The 17,322-nt window shown below is 54.6% G+C and overlaps 1 protein-coding gene and 1 long non-coding RNA gene across 2 annotated transcripts in view; one reads left to right on the top strand and one right to left on the bottom strand.

The window, feature by feature from the left end:
- The window catches only part of LOC144605366 (uncharacterized), a 48,562-nt gene extending 41,718 nt beyond the window's left edge, over positions 1-6,844 (bottom strand). The window contains exon 1 of the long non-coding RNA XR_013548838.1: positions 6,452-6,844. This is a non-coding gene — a long non-coding RNA (uncharacterized LOC144605366). The remainder of the gene's footprint in view (positions 1-6,451) is intronic.
- A 401-nt stretch (positions 6,845-7,245) lies between these two features.
- cfap126 (cilia and flagella associated protein 126) overlaps positions 7,246-17,322 on the top strand; it is a 54,575-nt gene continuing 44,498 nt past the window's right edge. The window contains exons 1-5 of the mRNA XM_078420904.1: positions 7,246-7,257; positions 7,522-7,593; positions 8,394-8,465; positions 8,707-8,787; positions 16,174-16,395. Coding sequence (XP_078277030.1) covers positions 7,246-7,257; positions 7,522-7,593; positions 8,394-8,465; positions 8,707-8,787; positions 16,174-16,395 — 459 coding nt within the window. The remainder of the gene's footprint in view (positions 7,258-7,521; positions 7,594-8,393; positions 8,466-8,706; positions 8,788-16,173; positions 16,396-17,322) is intronic.

Here is a 17,322-nt window from a genome sequence, read left to right as displayed (position 1 = left end):
CGGAAGTGTCAGTGTTGCAGTTGAACAAAGGGGACTAAGAAGGCATGAGAGAGGAGCTGGCCAAGGTAGACTGGAAAAGGATCCTAGCAGGATTGACGGTGGAACAGCAATGGCAGGAATATCTGGGCATAATCCGGAAGACGCAGGATAATTTCATTCCAAAAGGGAAGAAAGATTCTAAGGGGAGTAGGAGGCAACTGTGGCTGACAAGGGAAGTTAGGGATGGAATAAAACTAAAAGAAAAGATGTATAACAGCAAAGAGTAGCAGGAAGCCAGAGGATTGGGAAACTTTCATAAGACAACAGAAGGTAACAAAACGGGCAATAAGGGCTGAAAAGGTGAAGTAAGTGGGGAAGCGAGCCAAGAATATAAAGAAGGACAGTAAAAGCTTCTTTAGATATGTTAAGAGAAAAAGACTAGCAAAGTCAAATGTGGGTCCCTTGAAGGCAGACACGGGTGAAATTATTATGTGTAACAAGGAAATGGCAGAAAAGTTGGACAGGTACTTCGGAACTGTCTTCACTAAGGAAGACACAAACAATCTCCCAGATGTATTGGAGGACAGAGGATCTAGGGGGGTAGAGGAACTGAAAGAAATTTACATTTGGCGAGAAATAGTATTGGGTAGACTAATGGGACTGAAGGATGATAAATCCCCTGGGCCTGATGGTCCACATCCCAGGGTGTACTCAAGGAGGTGGCTCAAGAAGCATTGGTGATCATTTTCCAATGTTCAATAGATTCAGGATCCTGTGGATTGGAGGAGAGCTAATGTTATCCCACTTTTCTTGAAAAGAGCGAGAGAGAAAACGGGGAATTACAGACCAGTTAGCCTGACATCAGTGGTGGGGAAGATGCTGAAATCAATTCTTAAAAAGGTAATAATGGTGCATTTGGATAGCAATAAAAGGATGTCCAATTCAGCATGGATTTATTAAAGGGAAATCATGCTTGGCTAATCTTCTGGAATTTTTTGAGGATGTGACAAGTAAAATGGATGAAGGGGAGCCAGTGGATGTAGTGTAACTAGGCTTTCAGAAAGCCTTTGATAAGGTCCCGCACCGGAGATTGGTGACTAAAATTAGAGCACATGGTATTGGGGGTACGGTGTGGTCATGGATAGAGAATTGGTTGGCAGACAGGAAGCAAAGAGTAGGAGTAAACGGGTCCTTTTCAAAATGGCAGGCAGTGGCGAGTGGAGTGTCGCAAGGCTCGGTGTTGGGGCCGCAACTGTTTACCATATATATTAATGATTTGGATGAAGGAATTAGAAGTAACACCGGCAAGTTTGCGAACGTCACAAAGCTGGGTGGCAATGTGAACAGCGAAGAGGATGTTAGGAGGTTGCAGGGTGACCTGGGCAGGTTGAGTGAGTGGGCAAATGTGTGGCAGATGCAGTATAATATAAATAAATGTGAGGTTATCCACTTTGGCGGCAAAAGCAAGGAGGCAGATTATTATCTCAATGGTGTCAGGTTTGGTAAGGGGGAAGTGCAGCGAGACCTGGGTGTCCTTGTACACCAGTCACTGAAAGTTGGTGTGCAGGTACAGCTGGCAGTGAAGAAAGCTAATGGCATGTTGGCCTTCATAACAAGAGGATTTCAGTACAGGAGTAAAGAGGTTCTTCTGCAGTTGTATAGGGCCCTGGTGAGACCACATCTAGAGTATTGTGCACAGTTTTGTTCTTCTAATTTGAGGAAGGACATCCTTGTAATTGAGGCAGTGCAGCGTAGGTTCACGAGATTGATCCCTGGGATGGTGGGACTGTCATATGAGGAACGATTGAAAAGACTAGGGTTGTATTCACTGGAGTTTAGAAGGATGAGAGGGGATCTTATAGAGACATATCAAATTATAAGAGGACTGGACAAGCTAGATGGAGGAAAAATGTTCCCAATGTTGGGCGAGTCCAGAACCAGGGGCCACAGTCTTAGAATAAAGGGGAGGCCATTTAAAACTGAGGTGAGAAGGAACTTTTTCACTCAGAGAGTTGTGAATTTGTGGAATTCTCTGCCACAGAGGGCAGTGGAGGCCAAATCACTGGAAGAATTTATGAGAGTTAGATAGAGCTCTAGGGGCTAGCGGAATCAAGGGATATGGGGAGAAGTTGGGCACAGGTTAATGATTGTGGATGATCAGCAATGATCACAATGAATGACAGTGCTGGCTCGAAGGGCCGAATGGCCTCCTCCTGCCCCTATTTTCTATGTTTCTATGTAAATCTGGTTCATTGGACAACACTTAATCCAGAATTGCCTTCTCTCTGGTAGGCTCCAGTACAAGCTGCTCTAAGAATCCATCTCGGAAGCACTCTACAAACTTCCTTTCTTGGGGTCCTGAGCCAACCTGATTTTCCCAATCTACCAACATATTTAAATCCCCCATAACTACAGTGGCATTACCTTTGTAACATGCCAATTTTAACTTCTGCTGCAACTTACACCCTTTATCCAGGCTACTGTTTGGGGGTCTGTAGATAACTCCCATTAGTGTCTCCTTACCTTTGCAATTCCTCAACTCTATCCACAGTAACTCTACATCGTCAGTCCCAAAGTTACCCCTCGCAAGGGACTGAATTCCATCCCCCACCAACAGAGCTACCCCACCTCCTCTGCCCACCTGCCTGTCCTTTCTATAGGACGTATAACCCTGAATATCCAGTTCCCGGATCCTTCTGCAGCCACGTCTCTGTAATCCCCATGTCATACCAATCTCAAACTGAGCCTCAAGCTCATCCACTTTACTTCTTATACTTTGCACATTCATATATAGTACTTTTAATCCTTTGCTCATCTTAGCTTCCACATCAATTCTTATTTACTTGGCCATTCTCTCCTATTGCTTTGTGATCTGATACACCTCAATAAGATCACTCCTCAGCTTCCTGTGCTCCAAGGAATAGAGTCCTAGCCTACCCAACCTCTGCCGATAGCTCAGACCCCCTAGCCCTGGCATTATCCTCATAAATTGTCTCTGTACCCTTTCCAGCTTGACAGCATTTTTTCTATGACAGGGTGCCCAGAACCTAACACAATACTCTAAATGTGGCCTCACCAACGTTCTTATACAATTGCAACATGACCTCCCAACTTCTGTACTCAATACTCTGGCTGCTGAAGGCCAATGAGTCAAAAGCCTTTTTGACCACCTGTGACTCCACCTTCAGTGTGCTATGCACCTGCACTCCTAGATCCCTCTGCTCCACAACACACCCCAGAGGCCTACCATTCACTGTGTAGGTCCTGCGCTTGTTAGACTCCCAATATGCAACACCTTACAATTTTCTGCATTAAATTCCAACAACCATTCCTGAGCCCACTTGGCCAATTGATCAAGATCCTGCTGCAATTTTTCACAACCATCCTCACTATCTGCAAAACCACCCACTTTTGTATCAGTTGCTAATCTTATGGTGTCATCCAAATCATTGAAATAGATGACAAACGATAAGCACTAGTCATAGACCTCCAGTGCTAGAAGCAATCTTCCACCATCACCCCCTGCTTCCTTCCATGAAACCAATTCTGCTATCTCTCCTTGGGTCCCATGTGATTTAACCTTCCAGAGGAACTATGAGGAACCTTGTTGAATGATTCACTGAAGTCCATATGAATACATCCACAGCTCTGTCCTCATCGATCTTTTTGGTCACATCTTCAAATGTGCTTTAATTAAATTAATTTGGCAGCGCATTACAGATACAGAGTATCCTCTAAATGGAAATACGGTGAATAAAGAGTACAAAGGTAGAAGAATCGAGAACTAGAGGGCAAAGAATTCAGATGAGAAGGGAAAGTGTGTGGGAGAGAGGGGTGTGAGGGAGTAGGTGTGAGAGAGGGGCGAGTGAGAGGGGTGGGGAGAGAGTGGTGTGTGAGGTGTGTGTGAGGGAGAAGGGTGGGGGACAGAGGGATGCGCGTGAGGGAGAGGGGCGTGTGTGAGGGAGAGGGGTGAGGGAGAGAGGGGTGTGTGTGAGGGAGAGGGGTGTGTGTGAGAGAGAGGTGTGTGAGGAAGAGGGGTGTGTGAGAGAGGTGTGTGAGGAAGAGGGGTGTGTGAGGGAAAGGGGTATGTGAGGGAGAGGGGTGTGTGAGGGAGAGGGGCATGCGTGAGGGAGAGGGGCATGCGTGAGGGAGGTGTGAGAGGTAGAGGGGTGGGGGAGAGAGGGGTGTTTGAGGGTGGGGTAGGGAGGGAGGGAGGGATGGGAGAGAGACGGGTGGGGGAGGTAGGGAGGGATGGAGAGAGAGGGGTGGGGGAGGTAGGGAGGGATGGGAGAGAGAGGGGTGGGGGAGGTAGGGAGGGATGGGAGAGAGAGGGGTGGGGGATGTAGGGAGGGATGGAGAGAGAGGGGTGTGTGTGGGAATGAGGAGTGTGAGCGGGAGAATGGGGTTTTGGACAATGGGGTGGGGGAAAGAGGGGGGTGGGGAAAAGAGGGGGGGTGGGGGAAAGAGGGTGTGTGTGGGAGAGAGGGGGGTATGGGAGAGAGGGGGGTGGGGGAGAGAGGGGGGTGGGGGAGAGAGGGGGTGTGTGGGAGAGAGGGGGGTGTGGGAGAGGGGGGTATGGGAGAGAGGGGGGTGGGGGAGAGAGGGGGGTATGGGAGAGAGGGGGGTGTGGGAGAGAGGGGGGTATGGGAGTGAGGGGGTGGGGGAGAGAGGGGGTGCGGGAGAGAGGGGGTGTGGGAGAGAGGGGGTGTGGGAAAGAGGGAGGGGGGTGTGGGAGAGAGGGGGTGTGGGGGAGAGAGGGGTTGTGGGAGAGAGGGGGGTGTGTGGGAAAGAGGGGGGTGTGTGGGAGAGAGGGGGGTGTGGGAGAGAGGGGTGTGTGTGGGGCAGAGGGGTGTGTGTGGGGGAGAGGGGGGTGTGGGGGAGAGAGGGGGGTGTGGGGGAGAGGGGGGGTGTGGGGGAGGGGTGTGTGGGAGAGAAGGGGGTGTGGGAGAGAGGGGGGTGTGGGAGAGAGGGGGGGTGTGGGAGAGAGGGGGGTGTGGGAGAGAGGGGGGTGTGGGAGAGAGGGGTGTGTGTGGGAGAGAGGGGGGTGTGGGAGAGAGGGGGTGTGGGAGAGAGGGGGGTGTGGGAGAGAGGGGGGGTGGGAGAAAGGGGTGTGTGGGGGAGAGGGGGGTGTGGGAGAGAGGGGGTGTGGGAGAGAGGGGGGTGTGGGAGAGAGGGGTGTGTGTGGGAGAGAGGGGGGGTGGGAGAGAGGGGGGTGTGGGAGAGAGAGGAGGGGGTGAGAGAGGGGTGTGTGGGAGAGAGGGGGGTGTGGGGGAGAGGGGGTGTGGGAGAGAGGGTGTGTGGGAGGGGGTGCGGGAGAGAGGGGGTGTGGGAGAGAGGGGGGGTGTGGGAGAGAGGGGGGTGTGTGGGAGAGAGGGGGGGTGTGGGAGAGAAGGGGGTGTGTGGGAGAGAGGGGGGGTGTGGGAGAGAGGGGGGTGTGGGAGAGAGGGGGTGTGGGAGAGAGAGGGGTCATGGGGAGGGGGGGTGTGGGAGAGAGGGGGGTGTGTGAGAGAGGGGTGTGTGTGGGGCAGAGAGGGGGGTGTGGGGGAGAGAGGGGGGTGTGGGGGAGAGGGGGAGTGTGGGGGGAGGGGTGTGTGGGAGAGAGGGGGGGTGTGGGAGAGAGGGGGGTGTGGGAGAGAGGGGGGGTGTGGGAGAGAGGGGTGTGTGTGGGAGAGGGGGTGTGGGAGAGAGGGGGTGTGGGAGAGAGGGGGTGTGGGAGAGAGGGGGTGTGGGAGAGAGGGGGGGTGTGGGAGAGAGGGGGTGTGGCAGAGAGGGGGTGTGGGAGAGAGGGGGGTGTGGGAGAGAGGGGGATGTGGGAGAGAGGGGGTGTGGCAGAGAGGGGGTGTGGGAGAGAGAGGGGGGGTGAGAGAGGGGTGTGTGGGAGAGAGGGGGGGTTGTGGGGGAGAGTGGTGTGGGAGAGAGGGTGTGTGGGAGAGAGGGGTGTGTGGGAGAGAGGGGGGTGTGGGGGAGAGGGGGTGTGGGAGAGAGGGGGGGTGTGGGAGAGAGGGGGGTGTGGGAGAGAGGGGTGTGTGGGAGAGAGGGGGGTGTGGGAGAGAGGGGGTGTGGGAGTGAGGGAGGGGTGAGGGAGGGGGCGGGTGCGTGTGAGGGCGCGGAGGTGGGGGTGGGCGTCATGAATGTAGATGTGTGAAGAGTGGCGGACTGTGAGGAGGTGGGGGTGACAGAGTTGGGGAATGCTCAGGGTTGGGGAAAGAGAGGAGGTGATTAGGGGGATGGGGAAGGGAATGCTTGAGGGAGGGAGAGGGTGTGTTGAGGGAGAGAGTGTAGGCTGGTGTGTGTGGATACGTTGGTGTGTCTCTCTGGAGCTGGATTTTTTATATTTTATATTTAGATTTAGAGATACAGCGCGGAAACGGGCCCTTCGACCCACCCAGCGATCCCCGCACATTAACACTATCCTACACACACTAGGGACAATTTTTACATTTTAATTAACCCAGCCAATTAACCAACATACCTGTACGTCTTTGGAGAGTGGGAGGAAATCGAAGATCTCGGAGAAAACCCACGCAGGTCACGGGGAGAACGTACAAACTCCGTACAGACAGCGCCCGTAGTCGGGATCGAACCTGAGTCTCCGGCGCTGCATTCGCTGTCAGGCAGCACTGCATTCGCTGTCAGGCAGCACTGCATTCGCTGTCAGGCAGCACTGCATTCGCTGTAAGGCCGCGCCGCCACTGGGAGGGGCGAGTTAGTGGGGACGGCCACTTTTGATCTCACACCCCGCAATAAACCAGACAGATGCTGGAATGTGGTGCAAAACCGCAATGGGTCGAGCAGCATCTGCGGCGCCCGAGGCCGGCCGTGACCTGCAAGGGGGCTGGAATATCATTGGTGGACAACGGTGTCAACGAGCCCAAGAACAGTTCACATGACAGAGGGGGGAGAGGGGGAGGGAGAGGGGGAGGGGGAGGGAGAGGGGGAGGGGGAGGGAGAGGGGGATGGAGAGGGAGAGGGGGAGGGAGAGGGGAGGGAGAGGGGGGGGGTGGGGGAGGGAGAGGGGGAGGGAGAGGGGGGGGTGGGGGAGGGGGAGGGAGAGGGGGGAGGCAGGGAGAGGGGGATGGAGAGGGGGGGTGGGGGAGGGGGAGGGAGAGGGGGTGGGGGAGGGAGAGGGAGGGAGGGAGGGAGGGAGAGGGGGAGGGAGAGGGAGGGAGGGAGGGAGGGAGAGGGGGCGGAGGGAGGGAGGGAGGGAGAGGGGGCGGAGGGAGAGAGGGAGGACTTGTTGGCGGCTCGCAGTGGTGCCCACAATGGATGGCTGCAGATGTGACCGCACAAATCCCCTCGCCCCACAGCGCGGCGCTCCCTCACCGCCCCTCCCACAGCGCGGCGCTCCCTCACCGCCCCTCCCACAGCGCGGCGCTCCCTCACCGCCCCTCCCACAGCGCGGCGCTCCCTCACCGCCCCTCCCACAGCGCGGCGCTTCCTCACCGACCCTCCCCCAGCGCGGCGCTCCCTCACTGCCCCTTCCCCAGCGCGGCGCTCCTTCACCGACCCTCTCATGCAATGTGTAAACTTTGCACTTTTTAGAATGGCGAGGCTTTGTCAACAACTTGGTGGTCACCAGGAGACGAGCCGGCGTTGCCGAGGCGACAAGATGTAGTAAACAATTCTATACATCATTCATGCGAGGGAAAGAGAAAGGGAAAAGAGAGAGAGAGAGAGAGAGAGCAAGGAGAAAGAGAGAGAACAACGTAAAGAAGTAGCGGGGAGACAGGGTGTCGGGGGCAGGGTGGAGAGAGAGAGCAGCGGAAAGAGGGAGAGCAGAGGGAAGGGGGCAGGGAGGGGAGAGAGCAGGGGAGGAGAGAGAGCAGGGAAGGAGAGAGAGCAGGGGAGGAGAGAGAGCAGAGGGAGGAGAGAGAGCAGAGGGAAGGGGGCAGGGAGGAGAGAGAGCAGGGGAAAGAGGGAGAGTAGAGGGAAGGGGGCAGGGAGGAGAGAGAGCAGGGGAAAGAGGGAGAGTAGAAGGAAGGGGGCAGGGAGGAGAGAGAGCAGGGGAAAGAGGGAGAGTAGAGGGAAGGGGGCAGGGAGGAGAGAGAGCAGGGGAGGAGAGAGAGCAGGGGAGGAGAGAGAGCAGAGGGAAGGGGGCAGGGAGGAGAGAGCAGGGGAAAGAGGGAGAGCAGAGGGAAGGGGACGGCAGAGCGAGGGAGAGAGTGGAGAGAGGTAGTTTTGTTAGCAGAGTGGGGTACTGACCTGATCAAGTTCTCTGATTTGCTGCTATCCAATGGCCTTCAGTTACCATGCTAATCAGGTATATCATTCCTGTGTATCAGGCCAGAAAAAAACCGAATAGCCCCTCGTGTCTGGTGCGACAGAGCAGAAGGGGGCTGGGAAGGTGGGAGGGAAGCTGGAGATGATGGGCCAGTGCCTGGCTGAGGCTCACTAACCGTTTCCCCATTCCACAGTATGAAGGAGGCTACAACCACACGCGGATGACCAGCTGGACTGTCCCCAAACCTCGGGAGCAAACCTCCAAGGTAGGGTCAGGTCAGTGGGGCCAGGAGTGGGCAGTGAGCGCTGTGGAGAAAGGCCCAGTGAAGGGAGGCCTGGGGGGGGGCTCCAGAGATGGGGAACCTAAGGCTTGACTTCAAGGAAGGACCCCATGAGAGGAGGCCTGGAGTCTGATTCAGATAACCACGACAGGGAGGGCCAATGTTTATCACCTGGGTTGGAGTATCTTCAGCCAGTCACCAACAGACAAATTATTTTCCATTCCAGAAACCAAAATTTCGAGAAGGATCGACCTTCTTCATTGCAAATGACAAAGGATACCTGAAGCCAGATGTACCCCGATCGAAGGTGAGGAGTGTGCATATACTGTGCCTGGAAGTGTATGCTGGACAATGCAGAGGGAGTTTCACTCTCTGTCTAATCAACGTTTGGAAATATAGACTAGAATAATGTAGTGGAAGCTTCACTGTCTAACCCAGACCTGGACGTGTGCGCCAGGACAGGAGAGGGAGTTTCATCTTGTCCCTGGGAGTGTGTGATGCCACAGTGTAGAGGGAGCTTCACTCTGGGTCTGACCCATGCCCTGGGAGTGTGTGATGCCACAGTGTAGAGGGAGCTTCACTCTGGGTCTGACCCATGCCCTGGGAGTGTGTGATGGGGCAGTGTAGAGGGAGCTTCACTCTGGGTCTGACCCATGCCCTGGGAGTGTGTGATGCCACAGTGTAGAGGGAGCTTCACTCTGGGTCTGACCCATGCCCTGGGAGTGTGTGATGCCACAGTGTAGAGGGAGCTTCACTCTGGGTCTGACCCATGCCGAGAAGTTTGAGGCAGGACAGTGTAGTGGGAGCTTCACTCTGGGTCTGACCCATGTCCTGTGAGTGTATTGGTATTGTTTTATTTTTGTCACATGTACCCAAGTAGTGAAATGCTTTTGTTTGTGTTCAAATCATAACACACATGAATACAATCCAGCAATAGACGTAATGCAAAGAAAAAAAATGCAGACTGTAGGATTGTAATATTACAGTTCCAGAGAAAAAATCTGCAATCAGCACTACACCCTAGTTTAGAACATAGAACAGTACAGCACAAGAACAGGCCCTTTGGCCCAGTGTCTGTCGAACATGATGCCATGACCAATTCTTATCCACCCCATAATCCATATCCCTTTATTCCCAGCATATCCATATGGTTATACAAATGTTCCTTAAATGTCACTGTTGTATCTGCCTCAATCACTACCCCGAGCACATTCCAAACATTCACCACCCTCTATGTAAAAGAACTTTAAACTTTGCCCCTCTCAGTTTACAACTATGCCCTCTAGTATGTAAATGTTCCTTCCTGAGGTACACGTTCTGCCTGTCCTACCCTATCTATGCCACACAAAATATTATATCCTTGTGTCAGGTCTCCTCTCAACCTCTGGTGCACCAGAGAAAACAATCAAAGTCGCTCCAGCTTTTCTTTGTAACTAATGCCCCAAATTTAAGCCTCATTCTGGTGAACATGCACCCTTTCCAAACCTCATTCTCCTCCTGAGAAAATAGAGGCATTGGTGTTTGTTTTTTGGGTGTAACTTCAAAATGTTGATCCACAACAGAGTGTTCCTGATATTTACCCCTTGGAACTTGAAGCCTTCGACCATTTCCATTTACTCCACCATGGTTTCTGCAGTCATGAACTAGCTCCTTCATTTTGCTGATGTTGAGGTTGTTGTCTTAACATCATGTTATGGGCCTCTCTATCTCTTCATGTGCTCCGTCTCATCATTGTCATCTCATCACCGAGGCAGTAAACAAAGATTTGCCAGCTTTCTGGTGCCAACAAGGGTATAAAAAGTTAATCGAAGTCTTATCTTTTCGCAGCAGTGAATCAGGCCTGTTGCTGCACATGGCCGCAGATGGCCTACTCGGTCCCCCAATGTTTCCGGCGACCACCTGTCGTGTCCCCCGTCATTCTCAGCGGGCCCCGTCATGTCCCCCATCATTCTCGGCAGGCCCCGTCATGTCCCCCGTCATTCTCGGCAGGCCCCGTCATGTCCCCCTTCATTCACAGCGGGCCCCGTCATGTCTCCCGTCATTCTCGGCAGGCCCCGTCATGTCCCCCTTCATTCTCGGCAGGCCCCGTCATGCCCCCCGTCATGTCCCCCTTCATTCTCGGCAGGCCCCGCCATGTCCCCCGTCATTCTCGGCAGGCCCCGTCATGTCCCCCGTCATTCACGGCGGGCCCCGTCATGTCCCCCTTCATTCTCAACGGGCCCCGCCATGTCCCCCTTCATTCTCGGCAGGCCCCGTCATGTCCCCGTCATTCACAGCGGGCCCCGTCATGTCCCCCGTCATTCTCAGCGGGCCCCGTCATGTCCCCGTCATTCTCAGCGGGCCCCGTCATGTCCCCCGTCATTCTCGGCAGGCCCCGTCATGTCCCCCGTCATTCTCGGCAGGCCCCGTCATTCTCGGCAGGCCCCGTCATGTCCCCCTTCATTCACAGCGGGCCCCGTCATGTCCCCCGTCATTCACGGCAGGCCCCGTCATGTCCCCCTTCATTCTCGGCAGGCCCCGTCATGTCCCCCTTCATTCTCGGCGGGCCCCGTCATGTCCCCCTTCATTCACGACGGGCCCCGCCATGTCCCCCTTCATTCTCGGCAGGCCCCGTCATTCTCGGTGGGCCCCGTCATGTCCCCCTTCATTCTCAACGGGCCCCGCCATGTCCCCCTTCATTCTCGGCAGGCCCCGTCATTCTCGGCAGGCCCCGTCATGTCCCCGTCATTCACAGCGGGCCCCGTCATGTCCCCCGTCATTCTCAGCGGGCCCCGTCATGTCCCCGTCATTCTCAGCGGGCCCCATCATGTCCCCCGTCATTCTCAGCAGGCCCCGTCATGTCCCCCGTCATTCTCGGCAGGCCCCGTCATTCTCGGCAGGCCCCGTCATGTCCCCCTTCATTCACAGCGGGCCCCGTCATGTCCCCCGTCATTCACGGCAGGCCCCGTCATGTCCCCCTTCATTCTCGGCAGGCCCCGTCATGTCCCCCGTCATTCTCGGCAGGCCCCGTCATTCTCGGCGGGCCCCGTCATGTCCCCCTTCATTCACGGCGGGCCCCGTCATGTCCCCCTTCATTCACGGCGGGCCCCGCCATGTCCCCCTTCATTCTCAACGGGCCCCGCCATGTCCCTCTTCATTCACGGCAGGCCCCGCCATGTCCCTTCATTCTCGGCGGGCCCCGTCATGTCCCCCTTCAATCTCAGCGGGCCCCGCCATGTCCCCCTTCATTCTCGGCGGGCCCCGCCATGTCCCTTCATTCTCGGCGGGCCCCGTCATGTCCCCCTTCATTCACGGCGGGCCCCGCCATGTCCCCCTTCATTCTCAACGGGCCCCGCCATGTCCCTCTTCATTCACTGCAGGCCCCGCCATGTCCCCCTTCATTCTCAGCGGGCCCCGCCATGTCCCCCGTCATTCTCGGCGGGCCCCGCCATGTCCCCCTTCATTCTCGGCGGGCCCCGCCATTTCCCCCGTCATTCTCGGCGGGCCCCGTCATGTCCCCCTTCATTCACGGCAGGCCCCGCCATGTCCCCCTTCATTCTCGGCGGGCCCCGTCATGTCCCTCTTCATTCTCGGCAGGCCCCGTCATGTCCCCTTCATTCTCGGTGGGCCCCGCCATGTCCCCCTTCATTCTCGGCGGGACCCACCATGTCCCCCTTCATTCTCGGCAGGCCCCGTCATGTCCCCTTCATTCTCGGTGGGCCCCGCCATGTCCCCCTTCATTCTCGGCAGGCCCCGCCATGTCCCCCTTCATTCTCGGCAGGCCCCGCCATGTCCCCCTTCATTCTCGGCAGGCCCCGCCATGTCCCCTTTAGTTCTTGGCAGATCCCTCCATTCACGGCGGTCCTCCTCGCTTATTTATTTAGATTATTTGTCATTCCACTCCTTACAGATCATGCAATGAATGGGACGAAACAGAGTGCCTCCGGGGGCCATAGTGCAACACAAATGCAAAACATATAGACAGGGGATGACAGTGCAAAACAATAGATGAGGTTGGTGGAGGTGCAGGTGAACCTCTGCCTCACCTGGAAGGACTGTTTGGGTCCTTGGGTGGAGTCGAGGGGGGGGGGGTGTGGGGAAGGGAGGGGGGAGGCTCCTCCAACCTCATCTATTGTATCCACTGCTCTAGATGTCATCTTCTCTACATCGGCGAGACCAAACGCAGGCTCGACGATCATTTCGCTCAACACCTTCGCTATCCGTCTTAACCAACCTGATCTCCTGGTGGCTGAGCAGTTCAACTCCCCCTCCCACTCCCAGTCTGACCTTTCTGTCATGGGCCTCCTCCATTGTCATAGTGAGGCCCACCGCAAATTGGAGGAACAGCGCCTCATATTTGGCTTGAGCAGCTTACAGCCCAGCCGTATGAACATTGACTTCTCCAACTTTAGATAGCTCCTCTGTCCCTCTCTTCCCCTCCCCCTTCCCAGATCTCCCACTGTCTTCCTGTCTCCATCTATATCCTTTCTTTGTCTCAACCCCCCCGACATCAGTCTGAGGAAGGGTCTCGACCTGAAACGTCACCCATTCCTTCTCTCCAGAGATGCTGCCTGACCCGCTGAGTTACTCCAGCATTTTGTGATACCTTCGATTTGTACCAGCATCTGCAGTTATTTTCCCACGTTCTGCCCTTTATATCCTTTTTGGTCACATCTTCATAAAACTCAATCATGTTCACGTTACCTGACCTCCCACATACAAAACCTTGCTGACTATCCCTAATCAGCATCTAAATGCATGTATACCTTATCCCTCAGAATACTCTTGAGTGACTTTCTCACCACAGATGTTGGACTCACTGGCCTGTAGTTGCCAGGCTTTTCTTTGTAGCTCTTCTTAAATAGAGTTGCAACATTTTCCACACTCCAGTCGGCTTTGCTACTGTCCAATTCAGGGCTCATATCTTCCTGTGAAGTGCAAGGATGGCAGGATAAGGGAACCCTAGTTGGTTGATGAGGGATATTGACGCTCTGGTCAGAAAAAGGGTTCCGCATGTCAGGTATGAAGCAGCTGGATCAAACAAATCTGAGGTACACAAGAGTGTAATTGGAAGGGGAAAAAAGTGTATCAGATAGCTCTGGCAGATGAAAGATGAATCCAAAAAGATTCCACAAATATCTTAAAAGCAAGAGGGTATTTGGGAAGAACTGGTCTCCTTGAGGAGCACTGTGTTTTTATTAAGTGTGAAGGCACAGGAAGGCAAATGAATATTTCTTGTCTATTGTGGAGAAAGTCATGGAATCTAAGGAATTTAGGGAAGAGAAGAGAGGTGCATTGAAACATTTCCACATTACAAGAGAGAAAGTGCTGGAGATTTTAACACATATCAAGATAGATAAATTCCAGTGACCTGACCAAGTGTATCCTCCAATATTGTATAAATCTAAAAGAAATTTAGGTGGCATAATGGCGCAGCGGTAGAGTTTCTGCCTTACAGCGCTTTCAGCACCAGAGACCCGGGTTTTATCTTGACTACAGGGGCTGTCTGTAGAGTTTGCTCCCCGTGACCGCGTGGGGGTTCTCCGAGATCTTCGGTTTCCTCCCACACTCTAAAGCCATACAGGTTTGTAGGTTAATTGGCTTGGTATAAGTATAAATGATCCCGAGTGTGTGTTGGATAGTGTTAATGTGCGGGGATCGCTGCTCAGCGTAGATTCGGTGGGCTGAAGGGCCTGTTTCCGTGCTGTATCTCTAAATTAAACTAAAGAGGGCCCTTACAGAGATAATTGCAACATCTTTAATCACGGGTGAGGTACTGGAAGAAAGGAGGGTTACTTATTCAGTTTAGTTTAGAGATGAGCATGATAACAGATCCTTCTGCCCACTGACTCCAATCTGACCAAACAACACTAGTTCTATGTTATCCCACTTTCGCCTCCACTTCTGACACAAATGAGGCAATTTACAAGCCAACTAACCTATAAAGCCACAAGTCTTATTGTGGCTTATTTAAAAAGGGGTGCAAAGACAACTATAGCGCATTAAGCTTGACATCAGTGGTGGGAAAGGTACTGGAGGAGTTCTGAGGAAAAGGATCTACAAGCATATGGAAAGGCAGGGGATTGATAAGGGATAGTCAGCATTGCTTTATGTGTGGGAAGTAGTATCTCAAAAATGTGACCATTTTGAAGAAGTGATAAAGGAGATTGATGCTCCCAAAGGGAGGTAGCGATTGTCTACATGACAAGGCCCTGCATGGTAGGCTCATCCAGAAGATGAGATCATGGGATCCAGGGTGAGCTAGCCACTTGGATACAAATTGGCTTGATGGAAGGGGTCAGAGGGTGGTAGAGGGTTGTTTTAGATGGGAGTCTTGTGACCAGTGGTGCGCCACAAGGATCAACATTGGGTCTACTATTGTTTGTCATCCACATTAACAGTTGGGAGGACTGTTAATATGGTTAGAAACTTTGGGGAAATGGGCCAAGGAATGACAGATGGAATTTAACTTGAACATGTGTATGGTCTTGTATTTTGGTAACTTAAACCAGGGTAGTAAAAGGTATAACCCTGGACAATGTTTTAGAATAGAGACTCAGGAGTATAGTTCGTTGAAAGAGAGGACGCAGATAGATAAGGTGGTAAAGTAGACATTTACCACATCTGTGTTTATCAGTCAGGACTGAGAACAGGAGTGAGACATCATGTTGCAACTGCACAAGACATTGGTAAGGCCACATTCGGAGTACCATGCACTGTTCTGGTCCACTTCCTGGAAAAGGTGCAGAGAAAATCAACGAGGATGTTGGTGGGACTGGAAAGTTTGAGTTACAAGGAAAAGCTGGATTTATTTTTCTCCAATAGTGCAGGAGCATGAGGAATACAGAACCATGAGGGGGCAGATAAGGTGGATGCCAGTGCATTTTCCCCAGAGTAAAACATTCAAAATTAGAGGGCAATGAGGAGAGGAGAGATTTAAAGGGATCTGAGGGACAGGTTTTTCCAGAGATTCAGGAACAAGCTGCAAGCGGAAGCAGTGGAGGCAAGTACAATTACAACATTTAAAAGACATTTGAACAGGAAACATTTAGAGGGCTAAGGGCCCAATCAGGCGGATGGAACAAGATGGAAGACAACTTGGTTGGCATAGCTGAGTTGGGCTGAAGGGCTTGTTTCTTTGCTGTGTCTTTACAAGTCCATAACGTCAGTGAAGTGATGAACCTGTTCTTCCTAATTTCAATCCCCATGGCCTTCCTGGACGAGCTTTCTCAGACACGTTTCCATACAGCAGTGATATTCTCTCTTCTCTGCCCAGAATGCTAATCTACCAGTTCTGACCTTCTTTTCTGTCATTGCAATAATAGTGACTGACAATGTCGTTGATCAATGCTTCCAGTTCATCAACTTTGCCAGTAAGGTTGCTCATATTTAAATCCCCCACCCCCACAAAAAAACCTGTATCCCCTCTGCTGTCACAAACTTGTTCTGCATCCCACCTACCGCTGGCATGTTACATCAAACCCTCCTCAACAGGAAACATCCCAGCTAGGGTCAGTTGTGCAGGTCACAATGATGGAAATATCTAGAGCTCTCCGTCTTTCATCAGTCTTTGACCCTGGGAAATTGGTTCTGTCTGGGAGGGGGAGGGGGAGGGGGGGGGGATGTAAATGGTCACAAAGATTCCAGCACCTGCTGCCCACTGTTTTTCCTGGGTGCTCCACTATGGATCTAATCCCATCTCTGTTGCCTTCAGGAGAATCCCTGGGGAACATTCCTCGGGACCTGGGATATGCCCCAACACATACCACAGCCAAGACCCAATCTCACAGCACGGAATCCCACCAATGCAGCCCAACTAATCAAGCAGGTGAAGGCGTCGCCGTTATACCGAGCCAGCAATGGCTTTGGACTGCAGCCGATGTTCCTGGTACGAGCGGTCAGCTGGTCCACAAATGTGGATCTCAGGGCAGGGGCGGTATGGGAGCGCCACAGGAGGGGAAGCGAGGGGGGGGGCAGGCCGTGGGAGGGGAAGCGAGGGGGGGGGGCAGGCTGTGGGAGGGGAAGCAAGAGGGGGGGCAGGCCGTGGGAGGGGAAGCAAGAGGGGGGGCAGGCCGTGGGGGGGGAAGCAAGAAAGGGGGGGCAGGCCGTGGGAGGGGAAGCAAGAGGGGGGGCAGGCTGTGGGAGGGGAAGCAAGAGGGAACGGCAGGCCGTGGGAGGGGAAGCAAGAGGGGGGGCAGGCCGTGGGGGGGAAGCGAGGGGGGGCCAGGCTGTGGGAGGGGAAGCAAGAGGGAACGGCAGGCCGTGGGAGGGGAAGCAAGAGGGGGGGCAGGCCGTGGGGGGGAAGCGAGGGGGGGGCAGGCTGTGGGAGGGGAAGCAAGAGGGAGGGGCAGGCCGTGGGAGGGGAAGCAAGAGGGGGGGGCAGGCCGTGGGAGGGGAAGCAAGAGGGAGCGGCAGGCCGTGGGAGGGGAAGCAAGAGGGGGGCAGGCCGTGGGGGGGAAGCGAGGGGGGGGGGGCAGGCCGTGGGAGGGGAAGCGAGGGGGGGGCAGGCTGTGGGAGGGGAAGCAAGAGGGGGGGGCAGGCCGTGGGAGGGGAAGCAAGAGGGGGGGGCAGGCCGTGGGAGGGGAAGCAAGAGGGAGCGGCAGGCCGTGGGAGGGGAAGCAAGAGGGGGGCAGGCCGTGGGGGGGAAGCGAGGGAGGGGGGCAGGCCGTGGGGGGGAAGCGAGGGGGGGGCAGGCTGTGGGAGGGGAAGCAAGAGGGAACGGCAGGCCGTGGGAGGGGAAGCAAGAGGGGGGGCAGGCCGTGGGGGGGAAGCGAGGGGGGGGCAGGCTGTGGGAGGGGAAGCAAGAGGGGGGGGCAGGCCGTGGGAGGGGAAGCAAGAGGGGGGGGCAGGCCGTGGGAGGGGA

Source organism: Rhinoraja longicauda, chromosome 24 (genome assembly GCF_053455715.1).
Source record: "Rhinoraja longicauda isolate Sanriku21f chromosome 24, sRhiLon1.1, whole genome shotgun sequence".
Lineage (NCBI taxonomy): Eukaryota > Metazoa > Chordata > Chondrichthyes > Rajiformes > Arhynchobatidae > Rhinoraja > Rhinoraja longicauda.
The sequence above is the reverse complement of the archived record's forward strand: the minus strand, read 5'-3'. Positions and strand labels throughout refer to the sequence as shown.